The sequence below is a fragment of the Manis pentadactyla genome, chromosome 6 (assembly GCF_030020395.1).
Source record: "Manis pentadactyla isolate mManPen7 chromosome 6, mManPen7.hap1, whole genome shotgun sequence".
NCBI classification, from domain to species: Eukaryota; Metazoa; Chordata; class Mammalia; order Pholidota; family Manidae; genus Manis; species Manis pentadactyla.
In genome coordinates, this window is record NC_080024.1 from 54,458,166 (window position 1) to 54,484,413 (window position 26,248).

At 36.1% G+C, this 26,248-nt stretch overlaps 1 protein-coding gene across 2 annotated transcripts in view; it reads right to left on the bottom strand.

Annotated features, from left to right (window-relative positions):
* Positions 1-21,971: 21,971 nt before the first annotated feature.
* ITPRID2 (ITPR interacting domain containing 2) overlaps positions 21,972-26,248 on the bottom strand; it is a 51,418-nt gene continuing 47,141 nt past the window's right edge. For both annotated transcript variants that reach the window (XM_036879365.2, XM_036879366.2), the window contains exons 17-18: positions 23,679-23,796; positions 21,972-23,095 (exon numbers count right to left, since the gene is read on the bottom strand). In XM_036879365.2, coding sequence (XP_036735260.2) covers positions 23,692-23,796 — 105 coding nt within the window. In that variant the 3' untranslated portion in view covers positions 21,972-23,095; positions 23,679-23,691. The remainder of the gene's footprint in view (positions 23,096-23,678; positions 23,797-26,248) is intronic.

Below are 26,248 nucleotides of genomic sequence, written 5' to 3' on the forward strand. Positions count from 1 at the left end.
GAGATATAGACTCCAGCTCTTGATGGGGAAGTGGCAAAGTTTTAGAACAGTATGTGAGGCAGGAGATACTGTTGGACCCATCTTTAGAAAATACATTCTGCTGTACTAAGTGAAAGATAATTGCATGAGGAAATTAATAATGGTGGGGGGCATATTCCTTGTCACTGATGCTAAAACTGTGGAGAAGAATCAAACACTTCACAATACAGCTCTTGTTGCTCAGAAAGTAAACAAAATCTGTCTAGATAGCTTAGAGATCTAATCCAGTTTGGGAATCTTTTGATGTCCATCTAAAATTGACAGATTCTTATAAAATAGCTGTCTTAAAGATCGAATAAATTTGCATATTTCAGTCAAAATAACTGTTTTTTAGTAATGAGAAAAATATGGTGATTATTTTCTATCCTTAAGTTCTATTTTACAAGTATTTATTGAACTTCTACTACATGCCAAGCAAAGTGCTAGGCATACTATGGTAAATTAGGCATGTTCCTCTCTTAGTGTAGTATGAAAAGCACATGCTAAACAATTAAATACCCAATAGGAAGACAAATGAAAAAAATATAAGGTATGTACTATATCCACATGAAAATTAATGCAGGTGGATGCTTACATTATATACAAAAATTAAAACTCAAAATCCATAAAGGTCTAAATATAAGGGTTACATGATAAAACTCTTAGAAAACAACAGACAAGTAAATCTTCATGACCTTCAATTATGCAATGGTTTCTTGAATAATTGACATAGAAAGCACAATCAGTGAAAGAAAAAATAGATCAATTGGACTTCATTCAACTTTAAAAACCCTTGTGCTTTCAGCAAAATGGGAATAGAGGGCAAGTACCTCAACATAATAAAGGCCATCTATGATAAAACCACAGCCAACATTATATTGAACAGCGAGAAGCTGAAAGCATTTCCTCTGAGATCGGGAACTAGACAGGGATGCCCACTCTCTCCACTGTTATTTAACATAGTACTGGAGGTCCTAGCCACGGCAATCAGACAAAACAAAAAAATACAAGGAATCCAGATTGGTAAAGAAGAAGTTAAACTGTCACTATTTGCAGATGACATGATACTGTACATAAAAAACCCTAAAGACTCCACCCCAAAACTACTAGAACTGATATCGGAATACAGCAAAGTTGCAGGATACAAAATCAACACACAGAAATCTGTGGCTTTCCTATATACTAACAATGAACCAACAGAAAGAGAAATCAGGAAAACAACTCCATTCACAATTGCATCAAAAAAAATAAAATACCTAGGAATAAACCTAACCAAAGAAGTGAAAGACTTATACTCTGAAAACTACAAGCCACTCTTAAGAGAAATTAAAGGGGACACTAACAGATGGAAACTCATCCCATGCTCATGGCTAGGAAGAATTAATATCATCAAAATGGCCATCCTGCCCAAAGCAATATACAGATTTGATGCAATCCCTATGAAACTACCAGCAACATTCTTCAATGAACTGGAACAAATAATTCAAAAATTCATATGGAAACACCAAAGACCCCGAATAGCCAAAGCAATCCTGAGAAAGAAGAATAAAGTAGGGGGGATCTCACTTCCTAACTTCAAGCTCTACTATAAAGCCATAGTAATCAAGACAATTTGGTACTGGCACAAGAGCAGAGCCACAGACCAATGGAACAGACTAGAGAATCCAGACATTAACCCAGACATATATGGTCAATTAATATTTGATAAAGGAGCCATGGACATACAATGGCAAAATGACAGTCTCTTCAACAGGTGGTGCTGGCAAAACTGGACAGCTACATGTAGGAGAATGAAACTGGACCATTATCTAACCCCATATACAAAAGTAAACTCAAAATGGATCAAAGACCTGAATGTAAGTCATGAAACCATTAAACTCTTGGAAGAAAACCATATACAAAAGTAAACTCAAAATGGATCAAAGACCTGAATGTAAGTCATGAAACCATTAAACTCTTGGAAGAAAACATAGGCAAAAACCTCTTAGACATAAACATGAGTGACCTCTTCTTGAACATATCTCCCCGGGCAAGGAAAACAACAGCAGAAATGAACAGGTGGGACTATATTAGGCTGAGAAGCTTCTGTACAGCAAAAGACACCATCAATAGAACAAAAAGGAACCCTACAGTATGGGAGAATATATTTGAAAATGACACATCCGATAAAGGCTTGACGTCCAGAATATATAAAGAGCTCACACGCCTCAACAAACAAAAAACAAATAACCCAATTAAAAAATGGGCAGAGGAACTGAACAGACAGTTCTCCAAAACAGAAATACAGACGGCCAACAGACACATGAAAAGATGCTCCACATCGCTAATTATCAGAGAAATGCAAATTAAAACTACAATGAGGTATCACCTCACACCAGTAAGGATGGCTGCCATCCAAAAGACAAACAACAACAAATGTTGGGAGGCTGTGGAGAAAGGGGAACCCTCCTACACTGCTGGTGGGAATGTAAGTTAGTTCAACCATTGTGGAAAGCAGTATGGAGGTACATCAAAATGCTCAAAACAGACTTACCATTTGACCCAGGAATTGCACTCCTAGGAATTTACCCTAAGAATGCAGCAATCAAGTATGAGAAAGACCAATGCACCCCTATGTTTATTGCAGCACTATTTACAATAGCCAAGAAGTGGAAACAACCTAAATGTCCATCGATAGATGAATGGATAAAGAAGATGTTGTACATATACACAATGGAATACTACTCAGCCATAAGAAAAGGGCAAATCCTACCATTTGCAGCAACATGGATGGAGCTGGAGGGTATTATGCTCAGTGAAACAAGCCAAGCGGAGAAAGAGAAATACCAAATGATTTCACTCATCTGTGAATATAAGAACAAAGGAAAAACTGAAGGAACAAAACAGCAGCAGAATCACAGAACTCAAGAATGGACTAACAGGTACCAAAGGGAAAGGGACTGGGGAGGATGGGTGGGTAGGGAGGGATAAGGGGGGGAGAAGAAGGGGGGTATTAAGATTAGCATGCATGGGGGGGTGGGAGAAAGGGGAGGGCTGTACAACACAGAGAAGACAAGTAGTGATTCTACAACATTTGCTATGCTGATGGACAGTGACTGTAAAGGGGTTTATAGGGGGGACCTGGTATAGGGGAGAGCCTAGTGAACATAATATTCGTCATGTAAGTGTAGATTAATGATACCAAAAAAAAAAAAAGGCAGTTCCTGTGTGGAGACCTCCAGTGAGTTCTACACAAGGGTATAAAGGGCATATAAAAGTGTAGGCAAAGGGTCTGTTTGTGTTTATACAGAAGATCAAAGCCTAATTGGGCTACCCCGAAAATGAACTAAGATACGATATGAAAAAGAACTTCCAACATCAGCACTCTCTGGAAGACTCACACCAGAAGATGATCATCAAATAACCCCAACAAAGATCCACGCACTGCTACAGCTGTAGATGCACTCATGCCACCAGTTCCTGGACTTGCCATGGGAATGAAGAAGGATATATCTAAGCTGGCCTGTGCATACAGTAAAACAACAAATTTGACTGGATCTATACCGTTGGAACTCAACCAAGAATTAGGAGAAGTGCAAATTGTAGCGCTCCAAAATCTTACAACTACAGACTATTTACTGTTAAAAGAACATATGGGTTGTGAACAGTCCCCAGGAATGGGTTGTTTTAATTGTCTGATTTCTCTCAGACTGTTCAAGTTCAGTTGGACAATATCCACCATATCATAGATAAGTTTTCACAAATGCCTAAGGTGCCTAACTGGTTTTCTTGGCTTCACTGGAGATGGCTGGTAATTACAGGTATGCTTTGGTTATGTATCTATACTCCTATTATGTTAATGTGTGTGCACAATTTAATTAGTAGTTTAAAACCTATACATGCTGAAGTTACTCTACAAGAAGATATGTCAAAGAAATAATCAATCTTCCCATGTTTTCTTCCACCTGCTACTTCTATAGCTTTTCTTCTTCCTTCCTAATTACAATCCTTAAATAGAATTCGTGCCTCATATCAAGTTTACCGAGTATCATAATTCTTCCAAGTGGTAAAGATACCTCAAGACAAATGCTGGGCATAGAAGCCACAGGGCATAAGTATGCAAAGAAGTAAAAAGCTAACCTTTTCAAACAATAAGGCTTCTCTCTCACTTACCAACTTTACATTTCCCTATATGGCCCCGGAAGATGACTGGTTAGCCAGAGACGGGTAAGATTCCTCAAGGGAGGAACAAGCTAAGACAGGCACAGTCGCAGGGGGGCCATCAGGTGAGAAATTGGGGATCAACAGAGGTGAGGCTTAGAACCTCATCCCGCCTGTTCTGAGAGAAATCTTCTGCATACGTGGATGTTTTATTGCCCTTGTCTAGCTTGGATTAACACATAGTCTACAGGCACACACCTGATCATCTACATTTGCACTCTTACAACACTAAACTATGTTTTCTACCTTTATCTTGTATCTACCTACCACTTCAGCATTTTATTAAAAATAATAATAATAAAGAGAGAAATGTGGTATCCACATATAAATCAAGCATAAAAATCAAATGAATATTCATATTTGAACTGACTGTTTATAGTTCATAATGCATGAGCAAAACCGAAAGTTTCTGTGATGACTGCCCTTGTACTGCTCACTATGTAACTTATTCACTATGTAAGAATTTGTTCTCCATGTAAGAACTTGTTCATTATGCTTCAGAAGATTGGAGACTGATGAAAATTAGGCTTGGGGTGGATTAATGATTGTGCATTGAGCATTGACTCCCCTATACAGAATTTTATTGTTGTTAACAACCATTTGATCAATAAATATGAGAGATGCCCTCACAACAACAACAAAAAAGTACACACTTCCAATTGTAAAATAAATAAGTAACTGGGATGTAATGTATAACATAAGGAATATAGTCAAAATATGGTAACAACTTGGTATGGTGATAGCTGGTACCTAGAATTATCATGTATATAAATGTTGAATCACTGTGTTGTACACCTGAAACTAATGTAATGTAATACTGTGTGTCAACTACCCTTCAATAAAAAATAATTATCTACAAAAAAACAGAAAAACAAAAAAATCCTTGTGCTTCAAGGACACCATCGAGGAAGTGAAAAGACAGCACACAGAATAAGAGGAAAGTTTTTCAAATCATACGTTTGATAAGGGATTCATCCAGTATATATTAAGAACTCTTACTACTCAATAGTGAAGAGACACATGACTTAATTTTTAAAGTGGTCAAAGGATCTAAATAGACATTTCTCCAAAGAAGATATACAAATGGCCAGTAAGCACATTAAAAGATGCTGAATACTATTCAGGGAAATGCCCATCAGACCACAATGAAATATTACTACCCACCCACTAGGATAGCTAGAATAAAAAAAAAGATAGACAATTACAACTTTGTCAAGGATGTGGAGAAACTGGAACCCCCATACACTGACTATAGGGATGTAAAAAGTTTCATATAGTAACTCTATTTAACCTTTGGTAACTCTGTGTTTAACTAGCCACTTTGGAAAACAGTCTAGCAGTTTATCAAAAGGTTAGACATAGATTTACCATATGCCCCAGAAAATCCACTTCTCAAGAGAAATAAAAATGTATGTCCATACAAAAATTGTCACATGAAAATTGTTAGCATCATTATTCATAGTAGAAAAAGGATGAGAACAACCCAAATGTCCATCAAATGAATGGATAAACAAAATGTACATTCATACAATTAAATATTTTTCAACAATAGAAAAGAATGAAGTACTGATACATGCTACAACATGGATGAACTTTAAAATGAAATGTTAAAAGAAAGAAGCCTGTCACACAAGCTTACATATTGTGACATTTCATTTATATGAAATGTCCTGAATAAGCAAATTTATAGAGACAAAGTAGATTAGTAATTGCCTAGGATGGGGGTGGACTGGGGATAAACGGGGAGTGACTGGTAATGGGTACTGGGTGTTTTTGAGGGTAATAAAAATGTTCTAAAATTAATTGTGATGATGGTTGTATCACTGTGAATATACTAAAACCCATGGAACTGTACATGTTAAATTGGTGAATTGTATGGTATGTGAATTATATTTCAATAAAGCTGATGCAAACATACATAAAGGTATATGCAAGATAAGGTGGGAACACAGACAAAGTAGGGATCTCTGCTTGGTGGATAATAGAGGCTTCTTGGAGGAAGAGATGCTTTAAATGTGTGGCACTGGAGTAAAGGGAAATGACTTGCAAGCAGGGAGAACAGAAAGTGCAAACATGGAAGGATGGAGCAGTGTAGCCGGGTACAGCCGAAGCACAGCTGCACACTGAGTGCTCTCAAGAAATGAGGTTTGGAGACACAAAAAAGAGATGCATTTGCATTTTAACTCCAAAATAACAGGGAGTCACTGTAAGACTTGACAACAGGGTTGAAGCAGTGACAGAATCACATTTATATTTAGAACAATTATTCCAACAATATAGAGGAATATGGACCACAGATGAACTACTGTAAGCAGACAGGCCCAGTGAGAAACAGTGCCATAGCTCAGGCGAGAGGAGGGCCTGAACTAAGATCTAGCAGTGGAGATGATTAGATATGAAGGAGTTAGATTCTCGGGACATGTTAAGTAGGAAGATGCCTGGCAAAAAAGACAATATTTGGTAAATGAAACTGGAACTTGGTGGGGCTTTTACTTAACTAATACAGAAAGGGAAAAATGTAAGAAGAAATTCGAAATGGCTAATGTTTCAAATGACATAATCTTTGCATGTAAAATTCCTTTTAAGGGAAAGAAATGGCATATGACACAGTCTATAAATATATTTTTATGTGTTTAGAGTCTGTAAAGGTGGGCTCAAGAATACAAAACTGTTCACACATTTCTTCTCAAGGAGAAACCAAATATGTATTTTAATAATTACATAAGCACCACACCAGGGGTTACTATAGATATTGTGGAGGTTTTCTTTAGTTATTTTTATAGATCACTGTAATTTTTGAGAAATAACTATAAAGTTTCACACCAGGAACCATAAAAATAGATGGGCTGGGAAGAAGTATCTGCTGCATATGTGATGTTTTCCTAGCATTTTACCAGAATATTTTGGAGATGTCTAAATGTTCCTTGTTGGAAGAAGAAACCAGGAAGTTGACAGTGGCTATAACTTCTCGAAAGTGCCTCTTCTTTTTCTTGTGTGTAATGAGATGTCAAGGTCATGAAATACTGATGTCCACACTTCCTGATCTTCAGTCTCTAAGATACACAAGTCATGGTTAAGTAAGCATTGCTCCCTTAGCAATCCTTGTGGCCCAGAGCTGTAAATTCTTCCCTTGAGAGAGAAGATACTGACTGTTCCATTGTAAGGACTTTAAATAAAAATAAAAAATTATTGTTGAAATTATTTGCAATTTCTACCAGTTGAATATTTATTTAACTTTAGATTGTATGTCTTTCAGAATCGTATCAATTTGAAAATTACTTGACTGTTATGTATCAACTAGAATTCAATATATTTGGAATAGTAGAACCTTTAAAAAATAAATATAATGCACTCTGGATACAGTACATTTCACTTTTAATATTTCTATGTTGATAATAAATTGACTTAATTTGTTAGTGTTTCTCAAAGTTTTTTACCCCACCAGTTTAGAAAATTTTTGAAAGGCTGTGTTTTCTATGGTTTGTATTTCAAAGGAATATGTCTCCAAATAGAAAACTATAAAATTGAATAAAAACAACATGCCTGTGCATATGTGCGTAAGTACACACACACAACACATATTCTGGTAATGGCACTTGCCCAGCTCAGAATCGCTATTCTTAGAGAGGTTTTAAAATCTCAACTCAGTTGTTCATTAATTCATTTTGAAAAATAAAAAACAGGAGGATTATTCTAACAGGAGGATTATGCTGGACAATGTTGTTGGGTATTTTTGTAAAAACAAAAAAGGACTACAAATAGCTACAATGAAGGATTCCAGTTTTATGAAGCCCCCAAATCCTTTAAATAAATGATACAGGCTAAAGTATCTCATTATTGGCAATTATGTAATAATAAATATTATTATATAAATAATAAAAAACATAATCATTTATGTGGTGCCAATTAAGTATATTAAAATAACAGAGAAGATAAACTTCTGAAAAATGTACCTAACATCGAGCTTTTCCTGAATTAATAAAGCTTAGGCAGGACAAATTCACAAAATCTTGATAGTGGTTTGTTTAAGTATAAAGTTGGAATAATATCAACTGTGTTTTCATTCATATAGGGCTCAGATAATCAAAACAGTATTCATCTTGATATTTTACTGCCCTGCTATATATTTTTGCTTTCTAGTTTATTATTACTGTCATTATTACTACCTCTTGCCAATAGCCAATATTTATTGGGCTCTTACCATATGCTAAGTAGTATGTTAAATATCCATATATTATTACACCTTATTAATCTCCCTTAATAAACCAAAGAAGTAGGTGCTATTGTTATTCTCAAGAGAGTGAGGCTAAAATAAGGAAGAAATAGGCAGAACTAAGCCTGGAACCTATATCTATCTGTCTCTAGATTGGACCTCTTAATGCTTATGTTCTTCTACTTCCTTCAGTTATGTATATTTTTAGCAGCTCTTTTTTTTCTTATAAGAAGTGAAAGTAGATGTCTTCGGTTTTTAGCAAACCAACTGCAGACTCAAACATGTAGGCCACATGACATGAAGAACTAACTTGTTTTATATAAACTGAAGTCTCAAACTCAGTGTTTAAGACTAGAATGACATTGAAAGGGTACATTTGTTGGCAAAATGTGATTTTCATCCAGTTCTATCAGATATTACAATGCACATGTTTGAGGAAGGAAACAATGTTCTCAGAGCAGAGAAGTGACATTCAAGACATTTCTCAGGAAAGAGATAATTTCTAGGTCTTGAAAGGAAAGAGGGAAGAAAAAAAGAAAAGAGCAGAAGGGAAATGCTAAAATTGAGAGCACCCCATTAAAGGAATGCATATTGCTACATGTGTACCTGTGATCAGGACTTTTCCATCATAGAAGTACTTCCTCAACCACCGATTCAAATTCAGGCTATTATTGATTCCCCCAACTGTCTCTTCCTCTGTTCCTTTTATTTTTATTATTAATTGGAAAGAATAAAGTCCTTTAAAGAAACTTGCTTTGCTGCCAGTTTTGCTATAATCAACTAATCCACAAACCAAGACACACTGTACATGGGCTGCTACCAGTTTCACTGATGTTCCATACTGAGCTCAGGTTGGTTTTTTATGAAGCCACGCATTCTGTCACTTGGATTTCTAAAAATAGGTAATTTATCTAGGGGTAGTCAGAAATCCAAAACCTTTGGGAGATTCAGCCTATTTTGGAAAACTGCCCCAAAATCATGAGTGATAACTACAACTGTGTTCTATAACTCACTAATTTCTGATAACAGATGAAGTTCCTTTCACTGCTGTGTGCCTTTCTACAAATCATTTCTGTCAAATGTGTACCTAGAGTCCAAAAAAGCAGAACATATCGTAAGAGATGGGCTGTTTCATTCACTTCCCTTTCCCATTAAGGGCATTACAGGTAGGCTAGACTATGGAAAAACTCTTCTAGGAAATTAATATCTACTCTAAAAAATGGTTTAGGATTACACCTAACAGAATTGTGATGTTTGTGTTCTGCTTTTGGTTTCTTATACAGCAATTAAAAGGCACAGCAATAATAAATGTACCAAAGTAAAAGTTATCTTTTGTGAAATTTGACTCAAATGCTAGAAAAATACCAAATTAGCAAGTAGTAAAATAAGGCCATACAAAAATTAACTTTTGCCATTCGTGCCTTGTATTGAACAGTAGTTTATTGATGTGTGTCCAGTGAATCTAATTGTGATGAGATTTCAGAATTTAAAAATATGAATGCTCAACATTTGTCATTAAAATGTATCCATTCTAAGAATAGAAGGGAACCAGTTTGTGCCTATGTTGCAATAATGCTAAAGATTCAGCCATGGTAAGTTTGAATTAGTTGATTTGCAAGAGGGTGTTTGGCAGAGACAATGAGAGCTTGCCAGCACTGGAGGAGAACGAGGGATGGGAAGGACAGCAAAGTGTCTTGTAAAGTGCTTTGCACCCATGGCCAAGCCCCGTGGAGATGGTAGTGAAGGTGTAAACCACCAGGGAAGTGCTCACAAGGAATTCATGTGAGAAAGCTGGGTTAAAAGCAGTGCTGCTTTGCTGCCCATGAGGTAAGTTGGCGATACAGAAAGAGAAGCTCTCCATTTGCATGTATCATAACTTTGGCCAGTTGAGAACTCCAGTGGAAGAGCAGGGGAGCATAATAGTCCCAACAGAGACCAAGAGAAGAGGAAATAACTTTGAACTGATAGGTAAGGACTGTTATGAAGATATATGAATAACTCGTGAGGATTCCCCAATATAGATGAATGAGATTTGGAAGACTATATGCTTCAGCATGTGATGGAAAAAATTGTTTTTAAGTATCTATCACCATTAATGTAATTTCATTTTTCCTTAAAGGCTGGTGAGATCTTGGAAAACAATTACATTTTTATTTGAATGCTTATATGAAAAGCTTATTTTACATATCTCCAAAGGTTATTAAGAGTATAAATTCTAACCAAACACAAATAAAAATGTTCACAACTGAGATTTATCTGATGACTCCATGATTCAATCAAGAGTAATTTCTGTCCAGGCACAGGATTGTGATAGTTTTTGAACTGATTCATCAGATCACCTAAAATCTGTCTAAATACAATACTTCAAGAGATTTGCTTTTTATTTTGGGACTACAGAAATAATAAAAGGAAATATTTGAGAGTTACTGTGGGGAAAATGGAAATTCCTATGGCCAGGATCCTCATGTAAACCTAAACTACTTGACGATGTAATTGGCCAACTGCTAGGCTACTGCTTTCACACCGGTAGGCAATAAGCTATCATTGACTGAGTCACTATATAAAGTGCTCTGGGAGGAGACAGAGATGGAGGTGGATTACAGACCTGCTGACTGTTGGATGTGGATGTAATTCTAGTGCTTGACCTATTGCCAGGAAAACAAGCTGGGTAATAAACCCTTTCATCCCAAGAATGTTCCACTGTCACTCCTCGGTCTCACTGAATCCATAGTGAACTTACCGGGAGCTGAAACCCATTGGTGAGACAGTTACCAAAACAAAACCATTAATCATCTGTGAATTAATTTACTAAACAATTAACTCAAGAACACAAATAACATTGTAATGCATTTGACACAGGTATAATTGTTTTTAATCACTAATCCCTTATCAGAAGGAATGGTAAACTTCTCCAAACACCAATGTCTGGAACAAATACCATATGTAGAGTTGATCTCTTCTTTCTGTTGTATCTCTAGAGCTAGTTCTTTCCTTTTGGGGTGTCATTCTGGATCTTAACTGGTTGACTCTAGAAGCCCACAGACTATCTTTGTATTTTCTCAAAGTCAGTCAACACAGTGTAAAGACTAATTAGTAAGAGCAAGATAGCTCTTTGTTCATGCTGTTATTGCCACCACATAGGCCCCTATTGACCTTATACATTTCCAGGAGGCCTTAGCTAGCTCCCCTCATGGTTACCCTCCTATTTTCTGTGTGGTGTGTCCTAGTTGTTCTTGGGTTTGAACTTTGGGTTGTAATGAAAAGCTTCCTGAAAAGGACCTCTAAGAGGGTATCTCCTTGCCAATAAAATCTTTTCCAGCTTAACATATTTCTCCCTTTGAAGTACCTGGCAGACCAGTAGTAAAACCTATTAAACTAAATCCTTGCTGCAGTTCATGGACTATGAGCATCAACCTCACCTGAGAGCTTCTAGAAATGCAGAAATTTGGACCCCAGAAAGTAGCCTATTCAATCAGACCTACTCAGTCAGAACCTTCATTTCTACAGAATCTCAGGTGATCTGATTCCTTACATATTAAAAATTGAGGATTGCTCTCCATAGTATTCCATGAGCAAAATTTCTTGTTACAACGGTGGATAAAATGAGAGTTCCTGTGGTCAGGATTATCACCTGGTCCTGGTTGACTAGCTCACTGCACACCTGTGGGCAATACATGGCTGTAGAGGTTATATAAAGAGCTCCACCCAGTGCTCTGGGTGAAACACTGTGGCAGGGCTGCAAGGTTGCAGGAGAGCAGAGCTGAGGACAGAGGCCCAGAGGACAGCTGTGCAGGACGACTGTGCAGAGAGGCCCAGAGGATGGCTGTGCGGACAGAGGGGCCCAGGGGCAGAGACTAGCTTGCTGCATGCAGACTCACTCTGAGTGAATGGGATTCTAGTGACTGACCTGACACAACTGGAAATAAAGTTGGGTATAACCCTTTCACCCCAAGAATGTTTTGCTGTCAATTTCTTTGGTCACATTGAATCCATAGTGAACTTGCCTGGGGCTGAAACCCATTGGCAAGACACCAACAAAATTTCTTTGTTGAAAATTGAAATGCAGTAATGCTTACCCCTTCATATAATAGGAGAGTCAGTTGTCCTTTGCCAGTCCCTGGTTCTATTGTTTGAAAGAACACAATGAACATGAAAAATTCAGGCTTGGATCTATAATTCATATTTTCTTTCATATAATTCTTACTTTGCCAAACCTCATCTACCTGTTACCCTTTTTCTACCCATTACCACCACCATCACCACAAACCTTGTTGAACTGTGCCAAGTATTAAGTACATTTATATTCATACTAACAGCTCTATGGAAGAGACACTACATTCACCATCCCAGTTGTATGTAACAGAAATTTGAACCCAGTTTTTAGCCTTAACCCCTAGACCTGTGTACATCCTTGTCGGGTCAGTGACTCCTTGAGCCTCTTATCTATTGGCCCTTTTGTTTAAAACATTTTGATATCTTTTCTAGTGATTAGTGCTTTGTTTTCTGAAAATGGGCCTGTAGTGATATTTTGCCCCTATTATTTAACAACAACACTCATGAATAACTCTGTTACACTGGAAAAAAACAGGTATTCTATTACAACGTGCCTATTTGTGAACAAGGAGTAGCATTTATTTCCGAATTTCATGAAGCCAAATGTAAGACACTTGGAACTATTTTTAAGAGGCATAAAATTGTAAAGAAGTTTAGTTGTAGTTTGTTACACTGGCAAATTGCTCTTGTAGGAAAACTAAGAAATTTTTGCACAGAATTAAGAGCAGGAAATAATTTTGTATAAAACATAACCTCTCATTGCTTTAAAACATTTTTGTTGTTGATGTCATACAGGTTGAAATTCCAAATTAAGTACACTTGTCATGCTATACCATTTTTATTGATTCCATGAAAGTGTATTTATGACATCAAGGTTGATTCAAGGGATGTTTTTGTAAATCTACATCAATAGGGACATCAACACAATAGAATGTATGGTTTCTAAAACCCAAAGAATACACAAATACTTAAACAATGCATGCTTCTCTATAGTTGTGCTTTCCTCACTTTAGTAGTATATTTAAAGTAACTTCTCAAGGCCCCTTCAATTTTTCTTCTCTTTAGCCTATGGATAAACGTTATTTAAAATGTTTTATCAGTACTACAAATATTTTTATTTCTAAAACAGCAACATTCTTTTTTCAGTCCCATTTCTAAGACATTAAGTCTGCTCTACAAAAGGTATTATTCATATGCATTTCAACTCTTTCATTTACTGTGCTTTTCTCTCCACTTACAGAACCCTTTGGATTTTTCAAAAATTGCCAAAAAAAGAGACAATCTAATTCCCAAATGTGTTAACTCTTTCAGATGTCTAAACAATGTATTTATTAGCTTTCCTTAGAATATGCTTATTCATTCTCTATACATCCATCTTCCTAAGCTCAGAACCTTATAAAAGATGGGTATCCAACATACTTCTATTGTGTGAACCAAGTGAGCAAGTAAGCTAATCACTAACTTAGTTTTTCAGTCTCTTTTGGGATATTCAGAAAGACCCCAAAGGAAACGGACCCTGATATTTGATATGTTTGAGTGTATTTCTAATTTATTGCTGAGTGCACTGTATGAGACATTCTGTATGCAAGCTATTACTATTCAAAGAGGAAAACCTCACTTGTGAAAATGAGAAGAAAACAAGGTAAAGGGCCTGACTTAATAGTAATAAATTGAAAAATTTTTTTAAACTGCATAGGAACTATTAATTAGATGTAACATCTTAACTTTGTACTTTTAAGATACAGCCAGAAAAGTGCTAATACAATGCTTTCATTATTTATAAAGGATTCTAACAATCAGCCATACATAACTTACTATAAGACAGATCCACAGCCTTAATTATAAGCTAGAATGTTATCTCTTCCCACTTCTATAAGTGCTAACAATTCTCCCTTTTTAGGAAAGGAAAAGAGAGAAAAGGAGAACCTATGCTTCAGTTTTGTTTTATTCTTCCACTAGCACCACACTATTTGGACAGTGGGGGAGAGTGGTCAGCACATCATCACCTCAGGGATCCCCCAAACATACTTTTTTTTACATGCACTTGACAGCATTATTTTCCTCTAAAGAAAGCTGAAGTATGTTGTAAACCTAAAATTGCTCTAAAAATATGAAGTCTTAAAAAGTTGAAGATGGCCAGTTGAGCAAATAGTCTCACTGATGTAATGCATGTTTTCAATGTTCCTGAAATTCAGCTTAATATTCTTAAGAGGAAAAATAATGTACTTCAAGTCTGAGAAGCTGTCCATTTTTTTGTCAATGGTTTATCACTGACAGAAACTCCCAACTTCCAAATCACTTCAAGATTGTTTTAATTCTATGCCCTCTTTGTTCAGGCTCTTATTAGAAAAAAATGTGCAAGCTAAAGAACTTGGGTTCTTAAAAATATTCCTTCATCATATACATAGTAATTCAAACTCAATTTATGCATTCTAGATAACCTTTGCTAATATATCAATTACTTGAACCCCACCCTTTCCACTTCCATTCTTCAAAACTCTGCTCAAACCACATTACCTTGGTTAAGACCTCTCTGGCCACCCAGGTCACTCTCTCAAATTCTTTTTGATTCTTATTTTTCATTTGGTACTACTAAACTTACCTATAAAAAAGGATGCCTTGAGGATTAAAGATGGTGGCATGAGAGGTGAGACAGAGACCTCCTAAAACTACATAAAATAGAAAAATATAATACAACTAATCCTGAAAGAGCAAGAAGAAAGAAAGCTGGACAAGACTGCATACACCTGGAGAAAAAAGCAGACCTCATGGAACAGGGTAACGTACCAAAGTAGTGACCTGGCAGGACCAAAGCCCTTCCCCAACCCCAGCTCACAGACGGGAAGAAAAGAAACAGAGTGGGGAGGGAGTGGAGGCCTGGAACTGCTGAACACCCAGCCCTGGAGATCTACTCTGGGAGCACAAACCTACATTGCATGGTGCTCTGGTGATTAGGGGGGTTGGAAAGCTAAGACAGGCAGAATACCTGGAGAGACAAGAGATTCCAGCTGCTTGTGGAAAACAGGAATTCATATCTGGCTGATCTGGGCAGGCAGTTTGAGAGACTTCCTAAAAGTGAGAGGGCTGCTAAAGGGGAAAGGATTGCACAAAGCTTAATGCTCAGGAGAAAGGACAGGTAGACAAAATGTCCGGATGCACTCTGCCCAGCAGGTTGGGAACTTAAACAGTCTTCAGGTGCTGCATCCCCCTGGCTGGCTATGCAGCTCCAAGGCCCTCCACCATGATATGTAGCCTGCTGTGCCTCCCTCCTGGCAGGTCTGCACCTGGCTCACAAACCAGCAGCTGCTGTCCTGTCACCAGGCCAGCCAGAGGGAAGCACTGCCTACAGAAGCTACAAACACAAAGCACAGAGGCTTAGACCTGTGAGTTTGGTCCACTGGTTCTGGTAGTTGAGACAGGCATGGCAGCCAGGAAGCAGGAAACAACTCTTTCCTCCCCCCAGGCACCAGCACTGCTCCCCTGTGACCCCCAACATTGCTCCAGGGGCTGAGCAGCTCCAGTCTGTAGAGCTTCTGGGCACTAGAGGGCACCACAAACAAATATGAAATGTCAAAGGAACTTGGTTCAAAGCAAAATCTCAACACCAGAGAAAGGACCGAATCAACACCAGAGAAAGACTGAATTAATAAGTCATCCTGAGAGATTTCAAAATAAAAATCATAAACATGCTCATGGAGGTACAGAAAAATATTCAAGAACTCAGGAACAAATTTAGGATGGAGATCCAATCACTGAAGAACACAATGGAGGGTATTAAAAGCAGATTACATATGGCAGAGGAGATGACAAATGAAGTAGAAACTAGGGAAGAGAAATAAAAAGAAGCTGAAGTACAGAGAGGAAAAAGAATCTCTAGGAATGAAAGAATACTGAGAGAACTGTGTGACCAATCCAAACAGAACAATATTCATATTATAGGGGTACCAGAAGAAGAGAAAAAGGGATAGAAAGTGTCTTTGAGGAAGTAATTGCTAAAAACTTCCCAAATCTGGGAAGGAGATAGTTGGGCCATGGAGATGCAAAGAACTCCCAACACAAGGGACCCAAGGAGGACACCACCAAGACATATAATAATCGAAACGGCAAAGATGAAGGATAAGGACAGACTAATAAAAGCAGACAGAGAAATAAGATCACATACAAAGGAAAGCCCATCAGGCTAATATCAGACTTTTCAGCAGAAACCTTACAGGCTAGAAGGGAGTGGCATGATGTATTTAATGCAATGAAACTGAAGGGCCTCAAACCAAGAATACTTTATCCAGAAGATTATATATCATTTAAATTTGAAGTAGGGATTAAGCAATTTCCAGATAAGCAAAAGCTGAGAGAATTTAGCTCTCACAAACCACATATACAGTGTATTTTGGAGGGACTTCTATAGATGGAAGTGTTCCTAAGATTAAATAGCTGTCACCAGAGGTAATAATAAAAAGGGATAGGCAAAGAGTACAGAATATGAAACCTAATATATAAAGAATGGAGGAGGAAAAAAAGGATGGGGGGGGAAAAAGAACCTTTAGATTGTCTTTGTAATAGCATAATAAGTGAGTTAAGTTAGACTCTTAAAAAAGTAAGGAAGTTAACCTTGAACCTTCGGTAACCATGAATCTAAAGCTCCCAATGGTAATAAGTGCATACCTATCGATAATCACCCTAAATGTAAATGGTCTGAATGCACCAATCAAAAGACAGTCACTGAATGGATAAAAATACAAGACCCATCTATATGCTGCCTACAAGAGACTCACTTTAAACACAAAGACATATGCAGACTAAAAGTGAAGGGATAGAAAAAGACGTATCATGCAACTAATAAGGAGAAAAAAAGCAGGTATTGCAGTACTTGTATCAGACAAAACAGACCTCAAAACAAAGAGAGTCACAAGAGACAAAGAAGAACATTACATAATGATAAAGGAGTCAATCTAACAAGAAGATATAACCATTATAAATATCTATGCACCCAACACAGAAGCACCTATATCTGTGAAACAAATACTAACAGAATTAAAAGGGGAAATGGAATGCAATGCATTTATTCTAGGAGTCTTCAACACTCTACTCACTCCAAAGTACAGATCAACCAGACAGAAAATAAGTAAGGACACAGAGGCACTGAACAACATACTAGAACAGATAGACCTAGCAGACATCTACACAACTCTCCACCCAAAAGGAGCAGGATACACATTCTTCTCAAGTGCACATGGAACATTTTCAAGAATAGATCACATACTAGACCACAAAAAGAGCCTTGGTAAATTCAAAAAGATTGAGATTGTACCAACCAGCTTTTCAGATCACAATGGTATGAAACTAGAAATAAATTATGCAGAGAAAATGAAAAAGCGTACAAACACATGGAGACTTCACAACATGCTCCTAAATAACCAGTGGATCAATGACCAAATAAAAACAGAGATCAAGCAATATATGGAGACAAATGACAATAATTCAACACCGCAAAATCTGTTAGACGCAGTGAAGGCCGTGCTAAGAGGGAAGTATATTGCAATACAGGCCTACATCAGGGAAGAAGAACAATCCCATACAAACAGTCTAAATTCACAATTAACAAAACTATAAAAATATGAACAAATGAGGATGAAAGTCAGTAGAAGGAGGGACATAATAAACATTAGAGCAGAAATAAATAATTCAAGAAGAATAAAACAATAGAAAGAATCAATGAAAGCAGGAGCTGGTTCTTTAAGAAAATAAATAAACCCCTAGCCACACTTAAAAAGAAAAAAAGAGAGTCTACACCCATAAACAGAATCAGAAATGACAAAGGAAAAATCACTATGGACACCACAGATACAAAGAATTATTACAGAATACTATGAAAAATTATATGTTAACAAACTGGATAACCTGGAAGAAATGGACAACTTTGTAAAAAAACACAACCTTCAAAGGCTGACCCAGAAACAGAAAATCTGAACAGACCAATTACCAGCAAAAAAAGTGAACTGGTAATCAAAAAACTACCTAAGAACAAAAACCTGGACCAGATGGCTTCACTGCTGAATTTTATCAAACATTTAGTGAAGACCTAATACCCATCCTCCTTAAAGTTTTCCAAAAAGTAGAAGAGGGAATACTTCCAAACTTATTCCATGAGGCCAGCATCTAATACCAAAACCAGGCAGACACCACAAAGAAAGAAATTTACAGACCAATATCCCTGATGAACATAGATGCTAAAATACTCAAAATATTAGCAAACCAAATTCAAAAATATATCAAAAAGATCATCCATCATGATCAAGTAGGATTTATCCCAGGGATGCAAGGACGGACAATATTAGAAAATCCATCAACATAATTCACCACATCAACAAAAACCACATGATAATCTCTATAGATGCCGAAAAAGCATTCGACAAAATTCAATATCCATTCGTGATAAAAACTCTCAACAAAATGGGTATAGAAGGCAAGTACCTCAATATAATAAAGGCCATATATGACAAACCTACAGCCAACAGAAGCTGAAAGCCTTTCCTTTAAGATCAGGAACAAGTCAAGGAGGTGCACTCTACCCACTTTTATTCAACATTGTTCTAGAGGTCCTCGCCATGGCAATCAGACAACACAAAGAAATAAAAGGCATCCAGATTGGTAAAGAAGTTAAACTGTCACTGTTTGCAGATGACATGATATTGTACATAAAAAACCCTAAAGAATCCACTCCAAAACTACTAGATCTAATATCTGAATTCAGCAACATTGCAGTATACAAAGTTAATACACTGAAATCTGTTATACTCCTATACACTAAAGATGAACTAGCAGAAAGAGAAATCAGAGAAACAATTCCATTCACAACTGCATCAAAAAGAATAAAATACCTAGGAATAAACCTAATGAAGGAAGTGAAAGACCTATACACTGAAAACTACAAGACACTCATATGAGAGAAATTAAAGAAGATACCAATAAATGGAAATACATCCTGTGCTCATGGATAGGAAGAGTTAATATTGTCAAAATGGCCATCCTGCCTAAAGCAATCTATAGTCAATGCAATCCCTATCAAAATACTAACAGCATTCTTCAATGAACTAGAGAAAATTGTTCTAAAATTCATATGGAACCACAGAAGACCCCGAATAGCCAAAGCAATCCTGAGAAGGAAGAATAAAGCTGAGGGGATTACACTCCCTGACTTCAAGCTATACTACAAAGCCACAGTAATCAAGACAAATTTGGTACTGGAACAAGAACAGACCCATAGATCAATGGAACAGACTAGAGAGACCAGATATAAACCCAACCATATATGGTCAATTAATATATGATAAAGGAGCCATGGATATACAATGGGGCAATGACAGTCTCTTCAACAGCTGATGTTGGCAAAACTGGACAGCTACATGCAAGAGAATGAAACTGGATTGTTTATCCCCATATACAAAAGTAAACTTGAAATGGATCAAACACCCGAATGTAAGTCATGAAACCATAAAACTCTTAGAACATACACAAAAATCTCCTGAATATAAACATGAGCAACTTTTTTCTGAATGCATCTCCTTGAGCAAGGGAAACAAAAGCAAAAATGAACTCATGGAAATGCATCAAATTAAAAAGCTCTGTACGGCAAAGAACACCATCAACAGAACAAAAAGGCATCCTACAGTCTGGGTGAATATATTTGTAAACGACATATCCAACAAGGGGTTAACATCCAAAATTTATAAAGAACTCACACGCCTCAACACCCAAAAAGCAAATAACCCAATTAAAAAATGGGTGGAGGATATGAACAGTTCTCCAAAGAGGAAATTCAGATGGCCGACACATGAAAAGGTGCTCCACATCACTAATCATCAGGGAAATGCAAATAAAAACCACAATAAGATATCACCTCACACCAGATAGGATGGCCAGTATTTAAAAGTCTAGGAACAACAAATGCTGGCGAGGATGTGGAGAAAGGGGAACCCTCCTACACTGCTGGTGGGAATGTAAGCTAATTCAACTATTGTGGAAAGCAATATGGAGGTTCCTCAAAAAACTAAAAATAGAAACACCATTTGACTCAAGAATTCCACCCATAGGAATTTATCCAAAGAATGTAATTTCTCATATTCAAAAAGACATATGCACTCCTATGTTTATTGTAGCACTATTTGCAATAGCTAAGATATGGAAGCAACCTAAGTATCTATCAGTAGATGAATGGATAAAAAAGAGGTGGTACATATACACAACGGAATACTACTCAGCCATAAGAAAGAAACAAATTCTGCAATTTGCAACAACATGGATGGAACTGGAAGATATTATGCTCAGTGAAATAAGCCAGGTGAAGAAAGACAAGTACTAAGTGACTTCCCTCATTTGTGGAGTATAACAATGAAGCAAAACTGTAGGAACAGAACAGCAACAGATTCACAGCATCCAAGAAGGGACAAGTGGTTACCAAAGGGGAGGCATGGGGTAGGGCAGGTGGGGAGGGAGAAGGGGCTGAGGGGAATTATGATTGGCACACATGGTGTGGGTGTGGGATCATGGGGAAGACAGTGTAGTAGAAAATGCAAATAGCGACTCTGTGGCATCTTACTACACTGATGGGCAGTGACTGCAATGGGGTATATGCGGGGAACACAATAACAGGGGTGAATGTAGTAACCACATAACCACATTGTTTTTTCATGTGAAACCTTCATAAGAGTGTATATCAATAATAACTTAACAAAAAATAAATTTTAAAAAAAAGGATGCCTTGTTCTTCCATCTAGTTTGTAGACCACCTCTCATTAATTTCTACATAGCACCTACCATGATGGCTTGAATATAGCTTTCAAATGTTCAAGTACCCAAAGGTTTCAAATGAGAGAAGAAAGAAGATAATTGTAATTGTGTTAAAGTTTTTATTTCCTTTATATACTCTAAGTGATTTGCCCATTGGCTCAGCCTATTACTGCAACTGTTATGTCCCTAATATTGATCATCAAATTCTGGGTTTCCTGCATTGTTGGAAATTAACTACAAGTGGCTACAAAGCTGAACGGTTAAAATTACTGATGCCTATATTACTATTAATATGGGGTGTTTGGTTTATATGTATCATTACTGTTATTAGAATCAACTAGTTAAATTGCTGGATAATTTGACCAAAGAATAAGATAATACCCTAATGTCTGTTCTCCTAAATTACTATGTAGTTTAACAGTACATTTTATAGAAAAGGTTTATTTGACCTCAGATCAGATGATAATCATTAAATCACAAAACTAGATGAGACCAAGGGGCATCAGTTCAAGCTCTTTCTTGAAGGTGGTCTAGTCTCAACTATATTTTTGAAAGCATTATAGAAACCCCTTCAGGAAAAGAGAGTATCAACCTATTAGCTTATAACTGCCAATTCTTTTGGACCTTATTTGTTATCTGTCAAATCTAATCCAAATTCCTCATGTTGTAGTTCAAGGGAAAAAAACCCACTAAAAACATGTTAGGCAAAATAAATACTTTATTGTTTTATTTATTTATTTATTTAGAAATCAGCCTTTGTGTGGTAACTCATTTATAAACCTTTTAGATATTCTTTCAAAGAATACTGTTAACATCTCAACCACTTTTGATTAAAATTTCAGACAAAGAAATGAGTTGAAAATTATAAATGCTAAAAGTAATTCTAATAAATTTGGTTGTTACTTTATACATTTATTTAACACATATAAAACTAAGTAGGAAACCACTTTTTTTTTTCATAAAAACAACAGTTCTCACTGGTTAAAACTGAATTAAAACCAACTGTTATAAAGAGAACAAATCTAAAATACTTCCATTTGAAAAAACAAAACCAGCTTATTCATTTCTATCCATTCAAGTCAGAGGCCCCATTATTTTGGCAGTACTCTACTATTTAGTTGAAAACACAGAAGAAATATCTCTTTATAATAAAGAAGTCTGGACAATGCAAAAAGTACTTAAAAGGCATGTTTTCAAAAGAAAAATACTACATAAGCTATAATAAAATTACATTTGTCTTGGGTAAGGTAACAATGCTTACAGTGTAAGAACATTAAGTAGTTGTAGGTAACCACCTATCATTCTATCCTACTGCTATTAGTAACCTCCTCAAGAATTAAGAGCAATTTTTACAACAGAACAATTTTTCTCCTTGGAAGGGACACTAACAGTAGTGGAGGGAAAATCATTCGTTACTTCAAGCTCTCAAAAAATGAATCAGTTATTGCACAGTAAATACCTCATAGAGGTCAGTGTTTTAAGAAGCTAGTCCGAAAAAATATGTTACTTATAAGTTGGTTAAGTCTGGAAGTTTTCAAGTTTTAAAATTAATTCTACATAGGGAATCAATTGGAAAATTTCGACATACAAATAAATATTAGGCTTTTCAAACAGCTACAGTTTTGATAGTTTATTAAAGAAAATCAACAGTGTCTAAGTTTCTATGGATGCTTTTAAAAAGATGTGCATAGAAGAAATAAACATTGTATACTGTACACAGTAGCCCAGCTCAGCAGCAAGTATCTTCTGAAGCACAATAATACCTCCACCAGTGTATACCATTGATGAGTCCAATATCACAAAGATAACAGGATCCACAGCAACCTTAAAAAAGTAGAAATGAACATTAAACATCTTTGAAATATTATTAAAAGGCCCTTTAAAAGGAGGATGCAAATATTCTTTAAATATAAATATATAAACATCCTCCTTTATCAATTATGAAATGATTAGATATGAACTGATGGAATGTGTTTCTTTAAAAGATAAAAAAATTTAAAAACATAGTAAGATTTTGTGATGAATTCTCAAAATCTTGGTCCATAAATTGTCCCTCTGAAATACCACTATAACCAATGCTATCAGAGAAAGACTCAGGTTTGAACTTCCTGATTTCCCCAATTCCAGCATTTATTTACGATAATAAAATTTCAGTAAAATGACACAGTATCAATTATCCCTTGTAAGTTAGTATTATGAGACATGAGAATACTCAAATGTAGTTTGTAACTTACACTTCAAATGTAGTTTGCATGAGGTTTCCACAATCTAAAATAACATATTACATATATTCAAAAATAAAAATTTAGCTAGAGAAATAGACGTCATGTACTAAGAAAACAAAGCATTAATAACTAAGTACTAATTTACATTTAGCTAAACAAATTTTAAGTTCAGGAAAATTTACCTCCAAATTCCATTTAATGACTATCTTGCTTAGAATTAGATGCTTTGCTTGAAGATACCGCTGCCAAAAGTCCACTTACAATTTCCCGTCTGATTTCCCCAACAATAGACTCTTTAATCTAGAATGAAAGAAGAGAAAAATAAGAGTTTAATGATATGACTGTAATCCATTTTTTGTTCTCAGAAAAACATAAATAGCATTTAATTTCTGCAATCAACTAAACCAGAGAGAAAACTACAACGTTCATGTAAACCTTTATGAAGTACTAAAAGGTAATGGGGAATCACGGCCATCTATCTTCAAATCCAGATCAGATCATCTAAGATCTGGATAGCGTAACTCAGATAACTCAATTACAAAATATCACGCTTCTTGAGTTAAGAATATTTAAAATGTTATTTTACAGATTTAAAAACTTGTAATTTCCTTTATGATATAAAATAATCTAGACGAACTGATTAAATGTTGGGCTCACATTCATGTTTTTTTATTAATGATATCTTTGTATGGTAATTAATAGGATACTCAAGTGTTCTAGTTGTTAAGAAAACCCTTTAGTGACAAGATAATATACAGGTATATTGTATATATACAATATACAACCGAAAACAAAATATCTAAAGAAGATGAATATTGTTCTAACCTAACATGCACATATTAAGTGGGAAGAAGAAATGATCATTTAGTACAATTTAAGACAAGAAAACACCCTTTAAACAATTATAAACTCTAAAGAAATAAATTTTTCTTTAATTGTAAGGTACATTTGTCACCTGCTTAGAATTTTGCCTCAGATAAGGATTTACCTTTTATTTTATTGTTAGAAAAGGCACAGACCTGGGGCAATGATATTCCATCGAGACTTTCTTCTCCTGAGGTCCAACCACCACACCTGCCTATCCACACCTTTTTCTAATGATACAGCATCACCTCCAAATAGCCAAATAGCCCTTTGTGAAAGCTTTAAACACGTATTTCCTGAAATAAACCGATAATGCCCTCCCAAATTAGCACTGGAGACACACTCAGTTTTTTTAAATTGTATATTTCCATAGTTTCCTGTCAGCCTGATCTATTTCCTAAAATGTTTCTAAGTACATCCAGAACACATCTCAACTGAAGTCTTTTCAAAAATGGTTCTGTATTAATCTGTCATGCAGAAGTGGTGCATAACACATAGGTTTATATGTAAGTATTCATAGAAACAAATGCTCCTTAGCTACCAACCATCTGTACTGGAATATATTTAAGTAAATAGCTTCTCATTTTACCTCCTATCAATATTTCTAAGCTTTAAACATCATCAAGAGTTTCTGAAGTTCATATTCATTTCAGATTCACTTTTTAAACAAATGTGTCAGATACAAATATTTTGAAAACCAGAATCTCTTAGCCACAGAATACAAGAACAAATACAATGTGTTGAATCAGAACATCTGCAAATCTGTATTTGTAAAGGACAATGACTAGCAGAGTCTTTCCAGTCCTGCTGTCCAATGCAATGTGGCAATCTTATTAAATCTCATCATCCAAAACACAAACTTGCCAAACAGTATCTTCTACAAACCAAAAATATGTGCCAACATTTTTTCAGGGTATAGACATTACTGGAGTAAAGCATAAAAGAATCTCTACCATGAAGGTTGTTATCCAGATAGGCACAAAATGCTGTTTCATAAAATACTGAGGAAAAAATAATTCATTAATTTAATGACATAAGAACATAATGCACTTGGCAAAATGAGAGACCAATATTGACTAGAAGAGGAAAAAATAAAAAGTTCTCAGAGAATGGCAGACTTTAAAAATAGTAGGTCACAATAAAGGACAATATCAGATGATAGTGAGGATACAAAACTGCAGCAAGACCACCTTGGATAAGAGGAGAGCAAAAAGGAGCCTAGCTGACAGGGTAGTTCCTACCAGGGAGCGGAAGCAAATCTGAAGAAGAAAGGAGAGTGCTGCACTACACTACTGCAGGGAGAGAACTGGGTCTCATTCCACAATGTATCCTGGCATAAAGTAAACACTCAATGAAAGCCTGAATGAATGCATTGATGAGAGAGCGTGAGACTGAGAGAATGAGAGTGACAGAGAGCGTCAGACACAAAAAGTAAGAGGAAGTAGAAAAACAAAGGACTATAGACAGAATAGCACTGAAGATGATAAAATGCCTTTAATTTATTGAAGGAATAAATGTATGGGCAAATAAATTAGTTCTAAAGTCTCCCAGGCTACAGAGGTTGAAAGGACTAAGAGTGAGAAAACTCTACTGGGATGGATGGTCAAGTTGCCTTTAAAAAATGAGCACAATTTTCAAAAAGTGGTATAGGTTGAAGGCAAACTACTTGAGATTAAGAAAGGAGTACTCATTGGCAATTTAAACAGACTGATTCCAAGTCCAAAGTATAGGGGCAATACACCCATTTAATACGCATCTACTGAGTGCTTACTTCATGGCAGCCATTATATCAAATGATCACTACAAGAAAAACACAGACAAGTTTTGTATATACTAAAATATATGTTAGAGCATGTCAGATGAACTGTCATAAAGATACCATAAACCA